This window comes from Hypomesus nipponensis, chromosome 9 (genome assembly GCF_054491055.1).
Source record: "Hypomesus nipponensis isolate SF chromosome 9, ASM5449105v1, whole genome shotgun sequence".
NCBI classification, from domain to species: domain Eukaryota; kingdom Metazoa; phylum Chordata; class Actinopteri; order Osmeriformes; family Osmeridae; genus Hypomesus; species Hypomesus nipponensis.
The window spans coordinates 11,691,637-11,715,178 of NC_140369.1; the positions used below are offsets into that span (position 1 = coordinate 11,691,637).

A 23,542-nucleotide genomic window follows, 5' to 3' on the forward strand; every position below is an offset into this window, starting at 1 on the left:
CTCATCCCTCACCTCTGTGCGATAGTATCTGTACAATAACACACGAAGGGCAGCAATGCTACTCTTCTCAGTCCCCAGAGTGCCTGCTGAGACTGTCACGCACCATTTCAGCTCAACAAACGCCCGGGGGTGTTTTCATGATGAGAGGTCTGATAGTGTGGGTGGGATGAACCATGCTTGGTGAGCACAGTCACACAGTAACACAGACTCTATATGACAATTGTACGACTAAAACCACAATAGCCTCAACCTATTGTGTGTCCATTATTAATGTACTCTCTTCCGGTGGCAAGTCAAGTTTGTTATAGTATTAATTACCTTCAAAATGTGTGACAAATTGTACGTGGTGTTATTCCATTCAGCACTACAATCAGTGACTATATTATTTTATCCGTAAATTAGCTGCCTGTTACAGTACTGTGGCTGGTAAAAAAAAAAAATACACTTGTAGAAATATTCCAGACAGGGTGGAAAAATTGAAATGCGAGGAGGATTAATGATACAATAATTTATAAAAATGATTACACAACAAAACAGTTTTGAAGTAATATTTTTGTAAATACAGCAACTATGATTTATTTTCACTACTTTATTGGCATGTGCAGAGGTTGCATGCTATGACAGTTGGTTGAATGGCCCTTTTACATGTTCTGCTTACAACTCCCACATATTAGGGACAGAATGATCTTGTTTTATACCTGAATGTCTCTCAGATAAATGTGCAACATTCGTCTTCATAATAGGGACTGGTTGCATTTTTCCGCTGTAAAGTAAGAGAAGAACTTAGCTGTGTTAAAGGAAGCATTACAGCCGGCAGGCATGTGACCACATAATTTCAACAGGAGAGGCCTAAGCTTCCCCTGTTTGCTGTCATTATGCCATCAGTAAGCCACATTATGGCCCAACCATCCTGAGGAGATTGGAGAACTCCTCGCTGCAGGGCCTGATTGGCTATTATCTAAATGAATCAATGTTCAATATCAGAGCTTTTGACTACATAACTACCCTGTTAATATTCAGAGGAAGTGCTCGAGGTCAGGGTGCTCTCAGCCGCTTGACCCAGGGGTCACAGGAACCTGAGCCCAGGGGTGGCACATGGCAATGAATGAGCCCTAATGATTTAGACGGTATCTGTTACAAAGCCAAGAGAAAGGCAATCTTACTGGGCAATCTGGCTGTGGAGGAAAGGCAGAGAGCGTACCTTTCAAAAAGAAACCCACTTGATTTAAAGGATGGTGATGCTCTCAGCAATGCAGCACATCAACGAGATATGAATATTTGGACACATTTTGTCAATTTTACCACCGATGAGCACTTGGGTTCCAGATATATGTTGGCAAATAGATATTATAGAAGCAATTGTGTCCTGGATTTAATCCACTAAATATGGCAGTTCCTTTTGTTATTTGTTTATTTACATGGTGCTTAAGTGTATTTTGCGCCGTGTTAAAGTTCGCTGGTCTTGTACAATCCGATTGTTTGACTGATGGTTGTCATAGAAATCTCCCTGGAGGATTAGGTGAGCTTTTGCTTCCATTATTCAAAAAATGAACCATTTGTACTGTGATCAAATAAATTTGCTGATAAGTGGCATGGTGGTGAATCTCCCTAAAACGCTCAGGTAAACATTTGGCAAACAATTAATAAATTGACTTATTTAAAGAACAAAATATACTTTAGATCCTATATTTCTGCATGTAAACAGAGGAAGGATTTTAATTTCACATCTAATCTAACCATGACAATAATCATAATCATCATGTTTAAAGAATTACCTTGAGTATAAAGTACTTGCCCTTGTCTTCAGGGTCCAATTCTATAGACACTGCAAAAAAGTGCCAAGGAAACAGATGTTTGCGTTTTTGAATTGCAAATCTAAATATGTTGCATCTGTTGCTTGATCCTGTTTCTAAATATCTAGCACGCTCTGAAGATCATTGGTGTTTATCTTGGTAAGATTTGATCCAACCTCAGTTTAAAACACTTCACTCTATCACTTTTACATCTGTTGTTAACATTATTCTGTCGGTCATTTTCTGTTCTTTGTTGTGTCACTGTTATCAAAACACTGTTGAAAAGTGTATACTTCATTTTTGAATCCACAAGCTTTATTGTTATTTTATCGCTTTCATTGCTAAGAGATTTTTAAACCTTTTTAGACATCATTTTTTATCACTCAACAGTGGATAAAAAGTGGATTTTACCTCTTCAACTGGCTACAATGCTGAAGCCAGAACACACTGAGTGGTGAGTATTGTGGCTGAAGCCTGGAGAGTTTGATAATGTTCTCCATTTAGGCTTTCTCCTGTCACGGCAGTTGTTTCCTTGAAGGACAGGAAAAATGAGGGGTGAAGTGTAATTTTCCAATACAAAGTTTGTCAAAGGTTTAACAAATATGCCACCAAATAGTGGTATTTATATGCCATAAAATAGTGTCACTGTGTTTGGCAAAAGACAAACCTAGTTTCAGTTTTCTCCAACACCAGTACTGCCCCACAGAGTGGGGGAATACTCCTGTTTGCTGAGGACAGTAATCCATGCAGACAGGATGAGCTCTGAACAGCCCTGTAGAGTCCTTCAGAAAACAGAAACCTCTTCCTCACTGTTTTCATCACCAGCACAAACAGGGGAACTCCAAACTCATTAATAGACGATCACTGCTTGGAAGGCAAATCTTGGTTATGAGTCTATCTTTACTAATCTGTTCACAGTAGAATTAGAATGTAATATCACTGGTGACAGCCTTGAACTCTGAAGAATGTAATGAATAAAAGGCCGGACACCAACAAAGTAATGGAAAAAAGCCCTCGAGCAGCAGTGATGCTTGCATTGTTGAATGGCCACACAAAGGCAAAGTCTAACCTGACATTCCACTGTAATTAAGACATCTCTCACATGACCACAGGGGATTCACATAAAGCACCAGATTTTCAAAGCAATGGAAGCTACACACATCTGTGATCACTATTCAGCACACAGTGACCATGAATGCAGTTTAAATATAACACTCAGCAGGCATTTGCTTTAATGTATTGACGTTTAAACTGTGATCCCACTTGCCCCCTCAAGGGGACAAACACAATTCAGCAGAATTAGCCATTGATCGAATAGCCGTGTTGTAGTAGTGTAAAGGTATAAAATCTGAAGACCAAGCAACTAAATGGCCATTGTCTTTAAAATAAATGTACAGTAAGGAAATAAAAACAAACAGTATATTGATTTTACAGTATATTGGCTAAGAAATATTCACCAAACTTAAATATGAATATGGATATTAATACATTGGATATTAACAAAAGGTAAGGGGTATAATTGAAAGCACCTAAATATAAATATGATATGTTGTGCACTATCCATGTCATTTGTCATTTACAATATACCGTGTAATAAACAATAATGTAGGCTTGTCAATTTCGTTATTTGTATCAATATAATTCAACCTAAATAAATGTAACCTCACATCCCTGTTTCCTATACACATGCTTAGTATTTGTACATTTTTGTCAAAATGTTAAGTTCAAGTTCATAAACCTTTCAGTTTTTCTTTCATGTTGAGTACCAAGACCTTAGGATCACAAATGATGTGATTGTTTCATTTAGTGACACTGAAACACTTCAAGACTTGTGTTAACAATTAAGTAACAATAACAACTCACTTTGACACTAACCAGAGTGAAGAGGGTCCGAGGCTTTATGCACTAGTGACTTGGGGTTCAAAATCTCAATATCATGAAAACTAAAATGGCACTTGATTAAAACACAGTAATGACAACAAAACGTTTGACAGCTTAGATGTTCCTACCAAAGGATATATTTCTTCTTTATCAGCCATAGGCCATTTTCTGAAGGGATGCATTTTGCCATTAGTTAACTGTTTAACTATTTAACTGAAATAATTGTTTACTAAAAACTCAAACTTGAAAGCAAATAAACTAAAAGATTGAGATATATTGCTGTTGTAGACATGTCAGATATTAATTATTATTAAGCATGAGAAAATGTTTTTTTCTTCCAGAAAGTTTCAGAAATGTGACCTAAGAATAACTCAAACTCTCATGAGATAACCGAGATCTTTATTCCCACGCACATATAACTTAACACATATAAACAGCAAATTGCTTCTAATATGAATTCCTTGCATATAATCTGAGAAGATAGTCTTTTTTATCTCCATCTAGTGGTGCATACTTGCTATTGCCTCATGTCTACCAGCACGTTCTGTGGGTATAGCCTCAATTCAATTTTATTTTGAATGACGGGGAAAACGCAATTGTTGAACCATATGGGTTATCTTCTTCAAAAGAGTGAGGCCATTTCACAATAGTCAGTATTTACATCACCTCAATGCACTGAATTTGTATCTTGTACATAAAAATAATTTTGCATCACAACAAATCTGGTAAATCTAAGACAATGTTAATATATGAATGGATCACTTCTATTTTATAATCCCTCTTATACTGGTTAATGGTGTTGACCTTGAATTGGGTTTAATTAATGACTTTGCTGGTCTATGTTAGGTGTTAGGCCTCAGGCCAGGGCTAAAACAGTTATGTGGTTGAACCTTGGCATTAAAAAAAGTGAAAGGTATTTCTGAAATCCCTATAGACATTTTGATTGTATGGTGGGAATTGTAGACAAAGGCCAGGGTAACATTTAGCAGAACAGTAGCAGTAATTACTACAGTATACCACAGAATTAAGATGTCCCAATAGCAATAGCACAGCATACATAACAAAATGATTTTCAAAGAAAACTATAAACTGTATTCAAGCAAGGTTGATGATCAACAAAAATGTAATCTTAGTTTTAAGTCTTGCTTAAAAGGTGATGCCATATTCTATAACAGAAGGATCTGAACACATTCAAAATATTTTGAAGAGGGCTGTTGGTCCATTGTATTGTATGCAAAAACAAGGGAAGACAGCTACAACAGGTATAATTCACTGCCCTGGCACAGTGGACGCATTTAATAGGTTGGACATACAAAAATAAACCACAACAAAGCAACACACTTATTGTACAAATAAAACCTGAACTTGTTCCATTGACAAAGTTTGATCTGAGTGTATTTCCTTGCAATGTGGATACATGATTTACATCTGTGACTAAAACACGGCTATTGATTAGCACATAGAAACATGTTAAAAATGTACATACTTTCAACCAAAGGAAAATGGCATGATGGATGTTAAACATAGCTGCTTAATAATAATGAAAACAATAATAATAATAATAATAATAGAGACAATAACGATGACATCAATAATAATAGTATGCAACATTTTGACTGCTGACAATGATAACATTGACAAAGTGAAAACAAAAAGGATCCAATGTTTTACACAGAGTAGTGACCTCTTGATGCCTGAAAAGATCAAAACGAACTAGTTCTTGCTCGGGGGGATTTTACAGGCTGATGAAATATTCAAAAACATAATTCTTAAGAATTGTACAAGTATAAAAAGCTACAAACATTAATAAATTACATCACTGACACAGAAAACACTTCACAAGGTGCTAGTAAAATAATTTTGAACTAGGACTTGAACAAGAGGCTGGTCATAGAAACTTTGTTTAGCTTTTTTTCTTTTTGTATTTTTTCTCTCTCCAAAGCTTCCTCTCTTATTCCCAAAAAAATCACAATACGGTTAGCTTTGTATGTAAGGCCATATGACAATGTTATTTCTTCAGTTGTTTTCCAGGCAACACCTCAGTCAAAAAAGAAAAATAATGTTGACTATCATGTCTCGAATAAAATGTAACATAATGGCTATTTCTATTTATTCATATACATTATATTTGTTTATAATTAGCAAAAAACTAGTAAAAATGTATAATGTGGTATGAAGGGAAAAAGATACAAAAAAGGAGTCATTTAAAAGGCTTTGTACAAGCTACATTCTACATAATGTACTGTGAAGCAATATTTATGCATATTTCAGTCTACGTTTATGGTGATGCCTGTGAAACAAAAGAAGATAGAAAGTATCCCCATGTAGCCATAGCAACTAAAATGGATGAGGCTTATCATCAGGTCTTTAGGTCCCATTTAGTGTTAATCTTTTAAAAGTCCTCAAAGTATGTGAGAAAGAAAGAAACATATAATTTACTAGCAGTCTCCTACATGTTATACTTGGGAATATCAACACGTAAACACAAATAACTGTGATACAATGTGAAAAATAATCCCATGTATTAGGTTTATTTATATTCCACTGTGATACTCTAGGAAATGGCATTTTCAAAAACAAAATTATTTGCTGTTCGATCAAAGTTTCTTATAACAGCAGTATTACCTTTAGAATTTTACAAAAAATGTAGTTGAAGACTGTCTTTGCCTCGATAACTGATATGTTTTGATAAATATAAAAAAACTTTAAATACAAAGACTGCATATTTTAGCATTCGGGTCTCTAATAAACAATGAAACTAAGTGAAAAGTTTATTGTAACTGTCATCACATCCTAACATTTTACTTTACTCAGGTAATAACTTCATTTTTTGTGCTTAATAGTTGTTCCATAAGTGCCTTTTTGGCTTTCCTTTCCTATCTATCACATGACACACCATTACATCAATAAATATCACTGATAGTGCTTAGCAAACAAAGTAAATAATAAAAAGTTCCAGGAAGTTAATGCTTCAATTAAGCCTTAAAATTGGGGAAGATAAAGGGAGAATTTAAGATGACTGGCCCAGTAGCGTTACTAAAACATTCAAGCATTTTTATGCTCTTCCCCTCTATTATTGAACATTGGGAGGCAATGATAAGCCACATCCAAATAGTAGGAATTAATTTCCTAAAATAACTGTAAATCCCCCTAACCAAACCTCTATGCAGACATGCAACTGAATACATGCAAGGGATACTTTCAGAATCTTGGAATGACTGCAATGTACTTCTATTTCACATGTAGCAACCCCTGATAAACAGCTGTAGTAAAATGACACGTTTTCTCTTAAAAAATATTTATAGCAGGTATTCTGTACACTTTAATATCTGAAAGTTATAAAGAATAAGTAGAGGCAAAAACCTATTTGAATGATGTTCTTCTTAGAAATTGAAAAATGTGTGACTTGTTTCGTCCTCCCTTGTGTTTCCGTAATTTTCGCTGTTGGCTTTGATCAGTGAGGAAGAGGAATGGGAGGAGGAAGGGGGGGGGGGGTGGCAAGATAGGGCCAGTTCATGACCCCAAAACATCAGGAGTATATCCCAGTCCTACACAGTTTGTGTTACAGAAGGAGCTTCCCATTCCGATGGATCTTTAAGATCTTTCCAAGTCTCTGTTTGGCCGTTGCCATGCCTTTCTTTAGCCTCTTTGCTGTATGAGAGGGTCAACAATAACGGGTTAAGGACATATAAGCAGAACTGATTGAGTGGGTTGATTATAGATTATTATGCATGATTATGAATCACTATGAATGAAATAATTATCATTATTAAATAATTGCCTAATTATAGCCACCAGTACGGATCCATTCAACATGTCTAAGTTCACAGTAAATAACCCTTAAACTAGTGGTGGGGTACTTCAATATTTAAGAAACATATTCCTGTTTAATAATTTACTTGAAAACCATGAAATGTAACTGCGTTTCTGCCACAGACAAGACGAGATCCAGATCCTACTGACCTTTAGCTTCGGCTGAGACCCCACGATCTCCTCCTTTTGTCGTGGAGTTTTGGGATGACGTAGAGGGCCGTCTCTGGTTGAGGAAGACTCCTGGAGCCATGGGTTGGGGACCTCCAGGTGGTGTTTTGCCTGTTCCAGTGCTGTACTCATGATCTACCAGGCTGTCTTGAGAGTCCAGGGTGGGCTCTGGGGAGCTGCTGTCCTGAGAGATGTTCTGGGGTTCCTCAATCACTATTGTCTTTTTTTTGGTGGTCTTCTTCTTTTTCTTGGTCTTCTGCTGCTCCTCCTGATCAATACATTGGGTTGAGTTTCAGCAACTTACTGTCTCCACGACAAACTTAAGCAACCTGGCTTTACATTTAATATTAAGAGCTTTGTTAAAGCGATAGTGTGCATATTACCTTAAAGGTAAAGATAATTATAGTGAGATGTAAGCCAACCAACCTGATGGGAGAGTTTGGCTGCAGCAGCTGCAAGTCCAGTTTCTATGGAGGCCACTCGTGCTCCTTCCCGAGCAGGCCTCTCATGTCTGGGGACTGAAGGACCTACACGCGCTGCAACCATCCACACAGTCAAAGAACATCTATTCAAAATAAAGTTCCGATTGCATGCCGGTATTACAATAATACAAACCTCTACGGTCCACATTACTGTACCTGTTGGACTGTAAGGAGTGTCGTCAGAACTTTTCCTTTTCTTTGATCTGGATTTAAATACAGGATTGTCCTCTTCAGACTCCAGAGAAGGGTAAACTAAAATAAACAATTAATCTAGTTAGTTGGTAAAAGCATGCATGCGATTTAACACTACTGGCTGTCATAGCATCACCCCACATTATCATTCCCCATTGTAAAATTTCTGCCCAAGAAACAAGATGACACACCAAAATTAGGCATGAAGACATTCCCGTCTGAAAAATGATGTCACACTGGAAAGTTCAATAGAGCAATATGTGTCACATGATGTGTGCATTCCTTTTGCATTTGACTGCTTTCTTGCAAGAATAAGAGCCTATTCAACAGCTGTTAGACATCTGTTAACTGCCGCCTTTCTCTCTGCTTGCACCTTGCCAATTTTGAACACAACCATTTAAGTGCATGCACTACATTTTCCGATAATTAAATGATCAAGATAAAAAAAATTGTGTTTACAGAAGTGCCTGACTGATTTGATAAAATGCAAGCCTGGTGGTGTGATTCAAGAATTGGAATGTTTTATACCACTAATGACTCATTAGATTTTCCCTTCAAAAAAACATTTAAAACAACAATTCTAAACTTGTGTTAATGGGATATTAACAGACTGGGAGGGTCAATCCTGCTGTTTTTGGATGGAGTTCACAAGGAACTCATTTCAGGGAAAAATACCAAATTGGAGTAACACTAAAGGGTGGATTTGGAAAGGACGTACAAAAAGTAAACACAAACCCTATCATCTTCTCCTAATGAAAACTTCCTGGTTAAATTTAGAATGAAGGGACCACATGCTGATATAACAGAGGTCAATTTGTTTTTAAAGACACCTGTTAACAGCAATAGGAAAAAGGCATATACATCTTATAGTTATAATCACTTTTTTAGCACACTTAAAACAACATTTTCTTTTTAAAGGAATCTGAAAAATAGGCAAGACAATCATTGTTTAAAGGAGACATCTGTCATTTTTCAAAATGTAGTAGAAAGCTTTACACAGGAATTCAAACAGGATGGTTTGGTTTTACCATAATCAGAGTCCTTGAAGCATGCATCCATGTGATCCTGATCATCGTCAAACTCCATACTGTCAATACTGCTGCTCTTTCGGGTTTTCTTCGGGAGACGTTTGTTTGGCCGCTTGCTGTTATTGCCGCCACCGCCGTTGGTTCCTGCAGTCTTCTTGCCAGTCTGTGCGCTGTGAGAGTTGTTCTTTGACTGGCTATTGTTCTTGGACTGGCTGTTGCTCCAGGTCTGTTGCATGCTGTCTGAAGATGACAGGTTTGCCATGGACAACATGCCCTGAATGGCTTCCTGTGTGCTGGGGGATGCAGGTGGCTGACTGTAAGTACGTCAATAAGAAATACACAATACACAGACATTACACATCAGTCAATTAGCCAATGGGAATGAAGATAGATCGAAAGAGGAAAGTAAGGAGTGATTTTAACGATAGGCTTTTCCATTAACGTTAACGAATCATTATCAACAAAGTTAATAATGCATTGTAAGGGCATATCTTTCTTTTACCAAACTGAAGTGAAAAATAATCTCTATGGACTGTCCATTTAGGAAAGCTGCCATAAAAACGAAATGTCCTTTTTAACACCTATTAAGTCATTAACCGGTAATTTGAAACAATGTGAAAAGTGTCTATTTAATGTAGTTTTAATTGGACATGGTCATTTCCTTCCCTACATTCATTAAGATATATGTATGTGAATAATTCCCTTTTCAAAGCAGGAAAATTATTTGAGAAATTTACATTTTAGTAATCTTTTCTTTTTCTCTTTCATTGCTCATTTGTAGCTTTCATTGTGGTGGTAATAGACCATCAAGAGCTTACCAAAACAGCAAAAAGCAAAGCGAGGAGTGATAGCCTGAGGCCAGACTGCTTTTGACAAATGAATAGTGAGTGAAGGAGGATCAAACAAAACTGACAAAAAAATAAACTGGTGACAAACTTTGAGTAAATCTTGACGCAACTCAGTAGTTGATACAGTATGTAGTCTAAGGGTAAGACCTTTGTTAACAAGTTGGAGTTTTGGTGTTTTCAGAAATGGTCAAGAGTCTTTAACGAGGCAACCCTTTTTGTTATCATGATTAATTGTATTTGATTGCCAATAATCCATCCCATAAAGCTTAGTAACCAGAAGAACCAACCATGCACAGTGTATGTATACTGTACTGTGTGTTCAAAGACTGTTTACATTACCATCAAATTGATTTTCAGCATGTTATGTCAAAGCTTTATTACCATACCTGTTTGCACTGTAGTCGATCCCACCCACTTGTTTGCTTGCCTGTAACAGGTCAAGAATTCCTGCTGCACTGCCACCCTTCTTTTTGACCTTGGAGTTCCGACCTTTGACCTCTGGTTTTGCATCTGTGTCTATATGAAGGGACTCTTCATCTGAAGAGTCAGCATTCTAAATAAGCAAGAGTACAATGAAACAACACACATCATCAGCATGACATACTTTCAATAAAATAAGCAACATGATATCGATACACTGTAATTTTCCAAGTTAACACATATTTCTGAACTGACACTAGATTTTGTCTTGGTTAAGTGGGGAGTTAAGCGCATGCTGAAAATAGGCAATGAAACAGTATACCAAGGTCATTATATGGCTTCTTATGAACTCAGTTAGCAACCATATGGACATCTGGTGTAATTCTGCTTCTCACTCTTACTTGATTCACACCGCAACTTTTGCCCTAATCAGTTTGTGGTGTTCCTTGGCCCAATCTTGGAGCTTTATCCTTTTGATTCACACTGTATGTTGTTTTAAGTGGGAACATTATGGGACAATTGCAGCACACTCCCAGTATGCTGTTCTGAGGGCAGAGCTTTTGCATTTGTGATATTGTTTTTAATGCAATCATAGGGAATTCATTATGGACCTCATGGAATAATATTGTTCAGAGTTTTTGTCCAACATTTCTAATAATCTATCATTTCGTTTTTTGCAGACAAGGTAACGAAAGTATCACATTGTAATTACAGAAATTTGTTATGGATGTTAGCTTTCCAACAAGACAGAAAAGAGGCTAACTTCAATTTGATCTATAGTTTTCAAGAAAACTATTATAAATCAGTACTGTGCTGTAAATACCTTTTGAATTGAAGGTTGGAGCTTTGTTTTTTTGGCCGGCTGAATGGGTTCTCTGATGTTTGACAAAACTGTAAGAAATTGGACAGTGAAAATCAATCACAAGAAGTGACAATTTCAATTCAATCATAATTCTTCATCAAAACAACTACAATTTAGCCACTGCTTTAGCAGAGGTCACATGTAACCCGAATTTCCCCATTGTGGGACGAATAAAACTATATCTTAAACAATACTGATATTTTCTAAATATGCAATACGTTTAAATTGTTTACAGAACTTACAGGATATGTCTCTCTTCACAGCGTTTTTTTTCCTCCTGATGGGGAACTCATCTATCTTCAGCTCTCCTTCGTCTGAGACATATTCATACTCGTCTCTCACCGGCTTGGCTTTGTCTTCTTTTAAGTTTTGTAAGGATCCAAAAACACTTGAGTTGGTCTGGGGTTTTAGCGTCTTAGACCTGAAAACAAAAGGACATAACAACAGGCCTACATTATATATACGTTGAAATAACCGACAAAAGACAATGAAACGCTAAACATCATCATGAAATTATTTTCACACAGTTAAAATTGTAACCATACATACCCGAGTAATTTCTTGTGAGACATGGTAAAAGCAAACTTGTCTTTGTTGCCAGACAGTAGTGTTCTTTCAAATTTGTGCTCTTCTTCCATCTTTAACAGGGAATCTGGTTTACTATTCTGTAAAATCATTGCAAACATTGTTTGAAATAAGTAGACCACAATAGCATCTTACAAATTGGTAAATATGAATTCAATTAATGGACAATGTTTTAAAGTGAATTGTGCATTTGGTTTGTCAAATCTGGACTAGCATTTAATTGCTTTTCACACTAAAAGAGGAACTATAAACCTTCACCAAAGTCAACTATGATCAAAACTGATAGATTGAAGATGTGGTCTGTGATGGCCTTGGTAAATATAAGAAAATCCATCCCATCTGCAAATGTTTGGCCTGATGCTAAGGAACACTTGGATCAAGATCCTTGGAGTGACTACAAACATTCCAAAGCAGTTTGGCATTGAATTTTCCATGAAACTAAAGCCTTTTAATGTCTTCCGTTCAAGAAAATGAAGCTTTCCTACAAAACTATTTCATGTTTTTCAGAAATAATGACAGAACAACATTCTTTTTGAAGAAAAAGGGCATATGTAAATACTTAAGTGAAATTTGGATATGACACAGTGTAATTCCATTAGATAAACTTTGGAAGGAAAAAATGTTCTTGAGGAGCTTTGATGAGCACCAGGCCCCAAATAGTGACTGAAGCCACAGTGCTATGTTATGCTGATTGCTTTGATGTGAAGTGTGTGAATCCCTTCTGGAGGATCCAACTCCTTCACTCCTGAAGCATCCTTTGTAGCATTTCATTTGAAAGAACATTTAACATGTTACGGATAATTGACCTGCTTACTTAAGTATCAGATCTTAAAATATTTCAACTATGCTGACAATGTTCTCTAATCTGGAATGCCTGTGCTGTGACTTACCTTGTATTTCCATTTGGCTTCAGTTTTGTTCTTGTTCTGTTCCCGAATTTCAAACTTATCCAAATTATTCTGCTTAGATGTTTCCTTCTCTGACATGCTTAAAACATTTTTAGCAGCCTAAAAGTAAAACAACAATTTCTTGTTACATGTAATTGCTTATTTTATATTCATTTTCTTGCAATTCATGACACACTAATGGTAGAGGAAGGCTATTCATTGTTTTATGGGTTTACATTTACATTTAGTCATTTAGCAGACGCTCTTATCCAGAGCGACTTGCACAGACTTGCACAGTACAGGGACATCCCCCCGAGGCAAGTAGGGTGAAGTGACTTGCCCAAGGACACAACATCATTTTGGCACGGCGGGGAATCGATCCGGCAACCTTCTGATTACTAGCCCGCTGACTCCCTCACCGCTCAGCCATCTGACACCCTGGTTTACTTACCTTCCCCTTCTTTGGCTGGTCCATCTTGCTCAGAATGTCCTTAGCATGAGATTCGAGAGCAGCAAAGCTGGAGGGCTTTGGTGGGGGAGCAATCTCCTTAGCTTTCTTTCCTTTCTTCTTGCCTCCTTCCTTCACTTTGGGTACCTTGGGTGGCTTGGGAGCCTTAGACATCTTGGGGGGCTTGGGTGGCTTTGGGGGTTTGGGTGGTTTCGGGAATTTGGAGGCTTTTTTCCTGGTTGGTTTCTCCATGGGGGGTGAGGGAACGTGAGCTGGAGAAACAGGTTCCTCAGGCTCAGAGTGGGCTGAAGGAGGCTCCTCCACAGGCACCTTGGCGCTAGGCTCACTCTTGATGGCTTTTGTTGCATTCTAAAGAGAAGATGGTATATAGTGACGTTCAAAGTGGATTATACCATGAGGAATTGTTCTTCTACTCCATGTTTATCAATGGTATGACAATACCTGGTTGGAAAATCATTTTGAGTAACCCTATGGATGCAGGCCAACACCGTACTGTAATGTAACACACTATATATGTCTTACAATAAAACGCTGAAAAGTGACCGCACCTCTGAAATTCTGATCTCTTTGGCAAGATCCTTTATGAGCTGTGTAGGCTTCATATTCTCTGGAAGCTCATCCTCGTGTTCCAAAAGAGCCTGTTGTCAGGGGACATTTTTAAAAAGCGTATTATTGCAGCACCAACTCGTAAAAATCCATTCAGTTAAATAAAAACGTTAAGTGACATAAAATCTATGGCCCAAACAACTCCAACCCAACTTTCACAGAAAATAATTGTAGCTTGACTTGCCAGCTGGCTCCATAGCACCACTTGTGTCCAAGCTCAAAGAGTGTTAACTACCACAGAGGTAGACTGAACACCCAATTTTTATGGCACTTATTAAAAAATTCAGGAGCGGTTGGTTGACAGTTGGGTGGGTGTGTTTGGGCTTAAGAAGTTAGAGAAAGAATGAGTGTGCAATGCAGCAGGAAAGCTTACCTGTTTTTTTGTCCAAGCTCTGAAGGCTCCGTTAATGATTTTGGCACCATGTACCAGGTATGGAGCCGGTTGTTTGTTTGCCTTGTGTAAACCTGAAGAAATAGAATAAGGAAGCATGAAGCACACGCGACAATAGTAAGGAATAACATATTTGGCACTGGAACATGGGAAGGAGTAATACGTGCCCTATAAATGGAACAGTAAAACTGTCATGAAAACAGTTTGTTGTTCTACTTCCCCTTTTGGAAGTTGAGGATTTTAAGAATAAAGACCGAAACAACCACCAGGATCGTACGTCACTTTCAATACCCACTGAGAACACCCAAAAGTCTTTTGTACAAAATTTTTTACAATACAAACAGTTACATTTTAACTAAAATAGGTGCTTTCTTATTAAGCTGATTCAACTTTGACTGACTGCTGATTGGCTGGACTGCATTCACACCCACTATACATCCCACAGTGTACTTAAAAAATACAATCAAGACAACTTCAACAGAAAACAATGTGAGCCAGGCTAAGGAATGCCTTGAATTACCATAACATTCATAACGTAATGCAGTCTTAAACTGTATGCTGGTTGTGTGCACAGAATTGCAATCTGGCCTTACAAACACATATACCCCCCCCACCCCCCCCCCCCCCACACACACACACACACATGCACACACATACACACAGAAAATGGTGGAAATATAAACAGTTGCCCCAGGCCAGTTGAGGGGAGTTTAAACAAAGGCTTGTAATGGAGCAAGTGATTCTGCCTCAGCCAAGCCTTTTGAAGCTAATCATCTGTGAACTCTGCGATTCCCCGATTTAATGACTGAAATAATATTAGAGCATCCAGATCCTCATCTGCCGAGCAGATTTCTGCCAGAAACACATGGAAGAGCAGCAAGCTGCATAACTAACTCCAATGCATCTCTGAAAGATGCCTTTTTAAAGGCATTAAAAATACTATTTATACTGTAAATATAGGCTCAAATAAGATTGGGAGTACTGTGTAATACTAAATTCACACAAATCATAGATCAATGAGATTAGGTTGAAAACAAAGTAAATGCAAAAAATAAAATATGTATTATCCACTTAAAAACATAGAATCTCAATTATCAAAATGTAAGTAAATAATGGTTCACCTTTAAATCGCTCCAAGAGATGTCGCCCGACATACCAACATGCCGTCTCAAAGTTTGGGAAGGGAGTGAGGCTTCTCACCTTTAGTCGCTTTTCTACTTCGTAGGCTCTATGCAGAGAGACAGTTTGGGGCTTACAAATACATTTAAATTTAGCATTTACAAGACACTCTTATCCAGAGCAACTTCCAGTAAGTACAGGGACATTCCCCTGAGGCAAGTAGGGTGAAGTGCCTTGCACAAGGACACAAGGTCATTTTGCATGGCTCAGAATCGAACCGGCAACCGTCTGATTAAGAGCCCGATTCCCTAACCGCTTAGCCATCTGACATTTAAGAGACCCACATCAACTTGAACATCAATAGAAGACCAAACTAATCATTAGGATAACACAGTCACAACGTACTTTATGCATTTAATCAGTAATTCAAATTTGATGGATTTCATAGTGAAATACAGATTAGCATTGAAGTAAAACTGCACCCTTCCTCACCTCATCTGCATCTCCACACTCAGGTTGTGGACAAAGTGTCCAGAGAATGCCAGGCAGTCAACTGGAGTCAGTATTGCATTTATCCAACCTGAAATAATTGAAGTACAAATTAGTAATTATAAGTGAGCTCACGTGATTCAATTGTAAACAGTATTTCTTTTAGAGCCACCCGTACCCGATGGAATGAACAGAGTCTGTCCTTGCTTCAGTGTACATTTGTAGCACTTGTCCACCTGATCAGCGAAGAACATCTCGCTGTGATTGGATGATGACCTCCAGCGCTCATACAGAGACAGGTTGGCAGAAGTCGGCTTGATCAAGAAAAATATTTTCTCTCCCTGACAAAAGGAAACAAAATGCACAGAGGTATACATAGTGTTTATTTTCAGATCAGATTCAGATCAATTTTACAATTTGTATTACTCTACCTATACTGTCTAGGTAAATTATAAAGTTATAAGAGGTTGCTATTTCACCCACCTTGAGGACATGGTACCAGACAGAGGCACCGCCACACTCAATATGGAAGTCTGTGTAGCTGTCTTTCACACAGATGAGACAGTACTTGGTGACTTTGGGCTTGCCAAGGAGAGCATCGTCAGGCCAGTAGTTTCCTACCCAGGATAACCTCCTCACTATCTGGGGACTCTCCACTATACTGTCCATCCTAAGAGAAAAAAAAAGATTTGTATAACTTATTATTACCGCAATTCAAGTAAGAAACTGTTAAGGGGAAGCTATGCGATTCGAGAGATATAATTCAGTATATGTTTATTGTGAGAGGTTCTATTTATGTTGTGAAACTTGTTTGAATGAGACATCTAACGTCAAAATGCATCCACTCCTATTTTAGGACAGTATGGGAGATTAGCTGCGCTTTTATTTTGAAAATTTTAAAATCCTTATTGATGTTGTGTTCACAGTACTGCTAGAATGGGTGGCAGGACGGATTAAGTCATATTTAAATGTTTATGTTTTGGAATATTTCCATTTCATGTTATTGATTCTTCTTAGCTATTTCATATTTAAATTCACATAATATCAGCAACTTTCCAGGGACTACAAATCTATTTAAATTATTTGAAATGTTAAACATGATATTTTTTATAATCTATGTATATGTAATGCATTTTTGGATTTACCTTGTGTCTGAAAATTCCAAGTTGATCACATTTAAAACTTTCTTTCTGTTTGTGCTGTAGTAGTAATCAACAAACTCCTTGAGTTTCATCTTGCTGTCCGTCTGTTTGGTAACCTCAATAACATCAACACCAACATCTGGACCTGCCACAAAAAGATGGATGAGATTAGAAAGAGGCATTTACCAACAAAACAAAAAATCTGGTACTGTTCAAAATAATTAATAAGGCCAGCATAAATAGAAGTTAAGGTAAAGATGAAAGTGGTTTTGCATGTCTGGGGGTCTAATGCACAACAGCAAGGGAGAGGCGCCCTCTGCTGATAAAATAGAGGCTCTTTGAAAGAGTCTTTTAAGTAACGAATCTGTCCAGTGTGAGGTAGTGACATTTTAAATAATTTTTATTTGCATAAAAATGAATGAAACAATGAAACCAGTTTCAAGTTCATGTTAGCTGAGTTGATGTTAGCACAACATCTCAATACATACCAACATAGTTCTCAACATCACTGATGTAGAAAGTTGGAGCTGGCATGGACATATCCAGACCATCTTTCTTCTGGACGAGAATAGGTTCATTAAACCCATTCTCCTCCAAGTAGTCCATTGTCAGTTGACTGCCATTCAGTTTAACTACTACATCTTCAGCACTAGGAGAAAAATAAAACATTACAAGCATTCAAAACAAAGGTAAAAAGTCAGAGAAATGTAGGGTAACAAACTGACAATAAAGGCAGTAATTTCTGCCTGTGTGTATCTGTCTGCCTGTGGCGGGATTATCTTGAGAACCGGGAATTGTATAAGGTTGAAATGTGCCATGTTTATTGCTTAGGATCCAAGGATGTGCAGTTTTGCATGCAACATTGTCTGGATAAGTTAAATGCAAAACAAGGAACAATTTATAGCATGCAATGGTTATAGCATATAACCACCCAAACCCCCATGCAATGAACTGTGCAACAGGCTCCACTTCGTCACTTTTTCTTTCTTTCTCACATTTCTATGACATGAGGGTAACATGGGGGCTAAAGGGTAAAGTTATACTGTAGGTATAGGTATACTGTAGGTATAGGTATACTGTAGGTAAAGTTATACTGTAGATAAAGGTATACTGTAAGTATAGGTATAATGTAGGTATACTGTAGGTATGGGTATACTGTAGGTAAAGGTATACTGTATGTAAAGGTATACTGTAGGTATAGGTATACTGTAGGTATACTGTAGGTAAAGGTATAGTGTATGTAAAGGTATGCTGTAGGTATGGGTATACTGTAGGTAAAGGTATACTGTAGGTATACTGTAGGTATACTGTAGGTATACTGTAGGTAAAGGTAGCATATACTGTTGCTAACAACAGTATAAGCTACTTGGCTAGCTCCATGATTAACACATAGGGTTGTCAACTTCCTCAACCCCAAATGAGGGACACTTTCTATGCGCCTGCGCCAACAGCTGACCAACAATAAAAGAAATTGCAAGGTTTCATAAGCCATACCATAAACCTACTCATTTCAGTGTAATTTTGGCAAACCACTACTGTACTTGCTTGGATGTATTGTTCATAGTAATAGTCAAGACAATTATTACAAGTTTCTCTCAAAATTCATGTTGTTTGAAATAGCATTAGACTCTAACCATATACCACAGACACTGAAAAGCTTTAGGCCTAAACCAACTATTGTTACCAACAAGCAACGTGTCCTATAGCAACGTTTGCGTGAGTTTGGGCACGTTTACAGTAGCCTATTATTGTCCGGCGAGGCTGTGATTGGAATACGGGACTGGAGCTGTCCCTGACGGGACCAATCAAAATCACCCATAATTCAGGATGTCCTGGACAGTTCGGGACAGTTGGCAAACCTATTAACACAGGTTGTACTATAGCCAGCTCACTGTAGTAGTAGCTAACTGAAAGGGTTATTCAGCGAATTGTTATTTGATTTGAAATGCAAATTATGTGTGTTTCACTAGAAAAACTAGCAACCAAAATATTTACACATTTGAATTTAGCTAACTGACAATAGGCTGAGCTGCACTAAGCAATGGAGCCATGGATCACTCACACTGGTTGTACTAATATATGTAATTACATGAGTGTTAACAGGCAAAGACAACCTCTACATAAATGATTAAAGAGTGCCATCTAGTGAGACTTTTTAAACAAGAGACTTAAAGAAGTAGTATATAGTATAACAGCAGTTTAAACTCTTCCAGCAAGTTCTCTCTAGATCTGATCAACTGATATTTACTTTGAGACATGTTTCACTGTTTGATGTTGACACCATCATTTGAAAGACATGGAATATACCTGGGAAATGTCCTACTGCGAAGCTCCTTGATAAACACTTGACTACCATTCTGGACAGCTTTGACATCTGTGCTTTGGCCTGTGTCATGCTTGTTCCAGTTCTTCTTCTTTTTCACTAAGGGAAAAATAAATGATGTACTCATGAACAAAATTCACATTCTCACATACATGCACACATTTGTTTGAGGGCTATTTAATGGACTAACGTACTTGTTGATTTGCCATGGGTCTTCTCACAGTTTGGACAGTGATAAATATCAATGTCTGGAGCATCATCTTCATCCACCTCAACACAGCTAAAATACAAATACAAAGCATTAAATAAAATGTAATTTTTTTAATATATCAAATAATAGAAAAACAAAAATAGACACAAAAATAGAAACCACAATAACATGAGGAGATTCCTTCCATTTGGGGCCGCTGCTTTCAAGCATATTGACCTGGGAGTTTCCCACTTCCAGACTTTTTTTTCACACTCCTTCTTTTTTGGTTTGAGGGTGGGAGTGGGGGTGGGGGGTTGTAGGCCAGTTTTACTGCTTAGGCTACTCGCCATAACAACATGTCCTGTATGAAGTCAATGAGGGAATGGGTGGTGTCTTCACATGAAGGAAAGGGTGAATTTGTTCTGCTTTGTTAATTTGTCATTTGGCAAAGCTTAATGCCGTTTCATCCAATATACTTTTACAGTAGATCTCTTTCCAAGTACAGCTCATTTGTCACCAGATAGATAATAATGTAATAATTGTGCCTATGTTTTGTTAATATGAGACACATATCAAATCAATTGGAGGTTTAATTAAGAATAGCATTATTTATAGGTAGTTAAAGTATTATTACTTCTTTGTCATAGCCACAATAAAGACAAATGTTTTACCAGGGACAAACACTGATCGCAAGATTTGCTACAAACTGCTCATAGCACTTACATTTCAAAAATATTTTACAAGGGGAAAGTCCTTGTTCACCCACCACTTACATGAGTGTAACCAATTACATAAGAGTATGGTTCATACTGACAAATAATAATCATTAAGAACATACATTATGTATTTTATGACATTTTTTGTGAGATGCTATTGATATGATCAATCAAAACCAATAACAAAGTGTGTGTGTCCAATCAGTGTTGCCTACATTATCAACATTAGTTTGTAACAAAGACAATGCCATGTAACATTTAGAAATTAAAGGAATGTGTGATGTAACTAATAAACCCTGAATGATTGCAAGCATAAACAAACAGTAACCTTAATCTGGGGGGTGTTGAACATGTAATCACAAATCTAATCAGCAAGCAAACAATAAGGACTAATCGACTATGATTGACATCCCCATAGGTATCATGGGAGGCCACATTAAAAGGTTGGCAAGTGTTTTCAATAAACCTGCCACAACATTGCAAAAAACATATATGTTTGTTATTATACTGGAGTAAATAGGCTTACAATTTATACCTGACATATAAAGTCTGAACTGGAACTCAACTATAATGAGAAGGTGAGGCAATGTATGCATACTTGTTGTATTCCATATCACTGTTGGTGTCTCAGAATGAAATTATATAAGCAAAAATTAACTTTCTGAATACTACCATATCAATTGAAAAGGTTTAAGATTCAGAAGGGACTACAACCGTGACTGTGATCTCATGAAAATAGCACTGTCTGATCATACCATTAACCCTTTATTTTGTTTTCCATAATGTCCTCTGCTCAAAAAACATCACAATTGAGCTGAATTTCAGTATCCACTAGGCCAATATGCAACTTTTTGGAAGCACAAGTTGTAATTTTGGCAATTTTAACAAATGTCACTGATAAGCATTAAACCACCCTCGAGCATGTGTTTGGCCCACATCTTACTCAGTCTCAGAAAGAATCAATGTGAAGTTATGGGGCTTGCAGAAATGTATAGTAATCTGACCAAATAGGGCACACAAACTCTGATTCAGCCAATATAAGAGCAAGGGGGATATCCACATCATCTCATCTTTGCAAAACACACAAAGTAGACAGCCCTTTGCATCAACCAGAACAAACAAAAAGTACGACATCCTTTAACATAACTGTAAAATAACAATAAATTGCTACATATTCGGATTGAATATATAAGTGTTTGATGTCCTCATCAGGTTGCAACAGCATCTAAAGCATAGCCTACACCACATCTAAAAAACGTTCTTCAACAGTTAAGGGTCTAGACAGTCTGTACAGTTGACTAACAATTTAGTTGATTCCTTAGCCATTGCATAATAAGCTTTCGCTGAACTTGCATCATTAGCCTCTACCACCTGTCAAGTAATGACTGATTTGTTACAAACCCATGGTTAACGATGAGCTATGTTCTAGCAGCATCAAAGGGTTAATGTAAACGCGCGTAAATGATGGCCAGTTCTGAAGCGAATTTTACTATGTGTGATTTCAGTAAACCAAGTGATTATAGTATCGTATCACAATCCCTCTTGGTCAAATATGTTAAGATTGGCCTTGATTTATATGACAATTTTGATTCGCTGGAGCATGGATAATATCTAAGTAGCCTAGACATGCTACCAAAACGACCGACTTCTAATATGTGCAGGCTTAAAGTGATGGAATTGTATGGAATTTGACTGTTTACATTACTTCAAAACCACTGTAATCAAACATTGCCAACCAATAGTCTACGTGTTGGCTATTTAACATTATCATTTAGCCCGGACAGGAGAAGAAAAACACGCTATTGTCTATCATCATGTAAGCTAGGCTAGAATTCAAACTGGCAACTGCCTATTGTCAGCCGTAGCTATCAGAACCATCGTTTTACATTGACAATACGCAAATGTAGGAAAATAAAGACAGGTTTAGACCCGTTTATACTAGATATTTCAAAGATGAATAAGTGCACATCGAAACAATGTAGCTACAGACAGTATGCTTAGAGCCTCGCGAATGTCTGATGATCGCAGACACCCACTGTTCTGGCGTTCGCTCGCTCGCTTCAACAATGATATTGGGGTTACGCGGGATAAAACATTAGGCGAATATGTTTATTGAAACGTATAGAATGTTAGAAACCCACACCCAAACTATCAATTGTGAATTTAGTTGACTAAATCTTTTTGAGCTATTCACAAAAATGTCATAGCCCAGTCAGCTATATTTAACTCCGCCTTCTTCTTCAAGCGGCCTCGCTCTTATGGCAATTCAGATGTAGACAGCGAATGTGCAATAGGCTGTCAAACGTTGAAAGACCTCTCAAAATACTATGCAAACTGACCAAAAATCGCCGTAATAAATATAAATAATTACCTGCCATGGAACCAATCCTTGCAAGCATCACATTCTATCATAAACTGGGTTACGTCGTAAGGTAATCTGCAGATGCAATATACTGGTACAGTCGCCATGTTCGCTAGATCAATTCACAACAACGTCGGAGAGACGGGGGCAGCAGGAACCCTCCTGCAACAAAATACCATATGAAGATCTTCCTAATGCAGGGCCGTTCCGCGGGACATGAATTTGAATTCAAAACTCCAACATACGCTGGCGTGGCATTAAAATTGTCTCATTGTTGAAAGGATATAAAATTTCCTGAAATGCATTATTGTGTGTATGCCCCCTGGTGACAGTAGCCTACAGTAGTGAGACGTTCATAAACCGAAAGAAAATGTATTGCATTGTAATAATGTTACGTCAGCGCACTAGACAAAAATGTATCCTCAAATGAGATGAATGAATTATCTCATTAACACTGCAGCTGTTTCCCCGGGTATCCCAGGACGTTCGAACCCGAAAATGTATATCAACAAACGAACAATTTACACACATTTAGTTTATGATTTAACACTAAACGGTTAGCCTTATTGACTGCGTGAATTGATCAGTAATTACTTTACTTCCAACCATCAAAAAAAAAAACGTGTGCTGCAAAGACTCAGTTTAGTAATATTACCCCCCCTAAATTCTACTATAATGTACTTTTTGTGCATTATCATTTCTCACATTATAAAGCATAACATTTGAAAGGTTCAAAGCTTACAAAAATTGAATTAAGATAATATATCTAAATCAGA

The 23,542-nt window shown here is 37.4% G+C and overlaps 1 protein-coding gene across 2 annotated transcripts; it reads right to left on the reverse strand.

Moving 5' to 3' along the window:
• Positions 1–4,937: 4,937 nt before the first annotated feature.
• On the reverse strand, positions 4,938–23,056 carry phf2 (PHD finger protein 2). 2 transcript variants are annotated; one of them, XM_084705302.1, is made up of 22 exons: positions 22,776–23,056; positions 19,693–19,778; positions 19,483–19,597; positions 17,664–17,824; positions 17,179–17,320; positions 16,517–16,703; positions 16,212–16,374; positions 16,037–16,124; positions 15,547–15,653; positions 14,408–14,499; positions 13,977–14,066; positions 13,411–13,776; positions 12,963–13,079; positions 12,037–12,152; positions 11,730–11,908; positions 11,449–11,516; positions 10,592–10,758; positions 9,358–9,650; positions 8,294–8,389; positions 8,082–8,191; positions 7,638–7,923; positions 4,938–7,325 (listed from the first exon to the last, which is right to left on the reverse strand). In XM_084705302.1, exons 1-22 carry the CDS (start codon positions 22,871–22,873, stop codon positions 7,237–7,239), a joined length of 3,216 nt encoding a protein of 1,071 aa, XP_084561428.1. In that variant the 5' UTR covers positions 22,874–23,056; the 3' UTR covers positions 4,938–7,236. The 2 variants fall into 2 exon arrangements, with proteins under 2 accessions (XP_084561428.1, XP_084561427.1); XM_084705301.1 differs by having other exon boundaries at positions 9,358–9,671.
• Positions 23,057–23,542: the final 486 nt, after the last annotated feature.

Bases quoted from the DNA above. Each gene is read 5' to 3' on its own strand.
- phf2 (XM_084705301.1), bottom strand. From the start codon at position 22,873: ATGGCGACTGTACCAGTATATTGCATCTGCAGATTACCTTACGACGTA. The intron at 19,598-19,692 runs GTACGTTAGTCC...TTTTTCCCTTAG, and splicing joins GACCCATGGCAAATCAACAA to TGAAAAAGAAGAAGAACTGG. The intron at 16,125-16,211 runs GTACGGGTGGCT...CAATTATTTCAG, and splicing joins GACTCTGTTCATTCCATCGG to GTTGGATAAATGCAATACTG.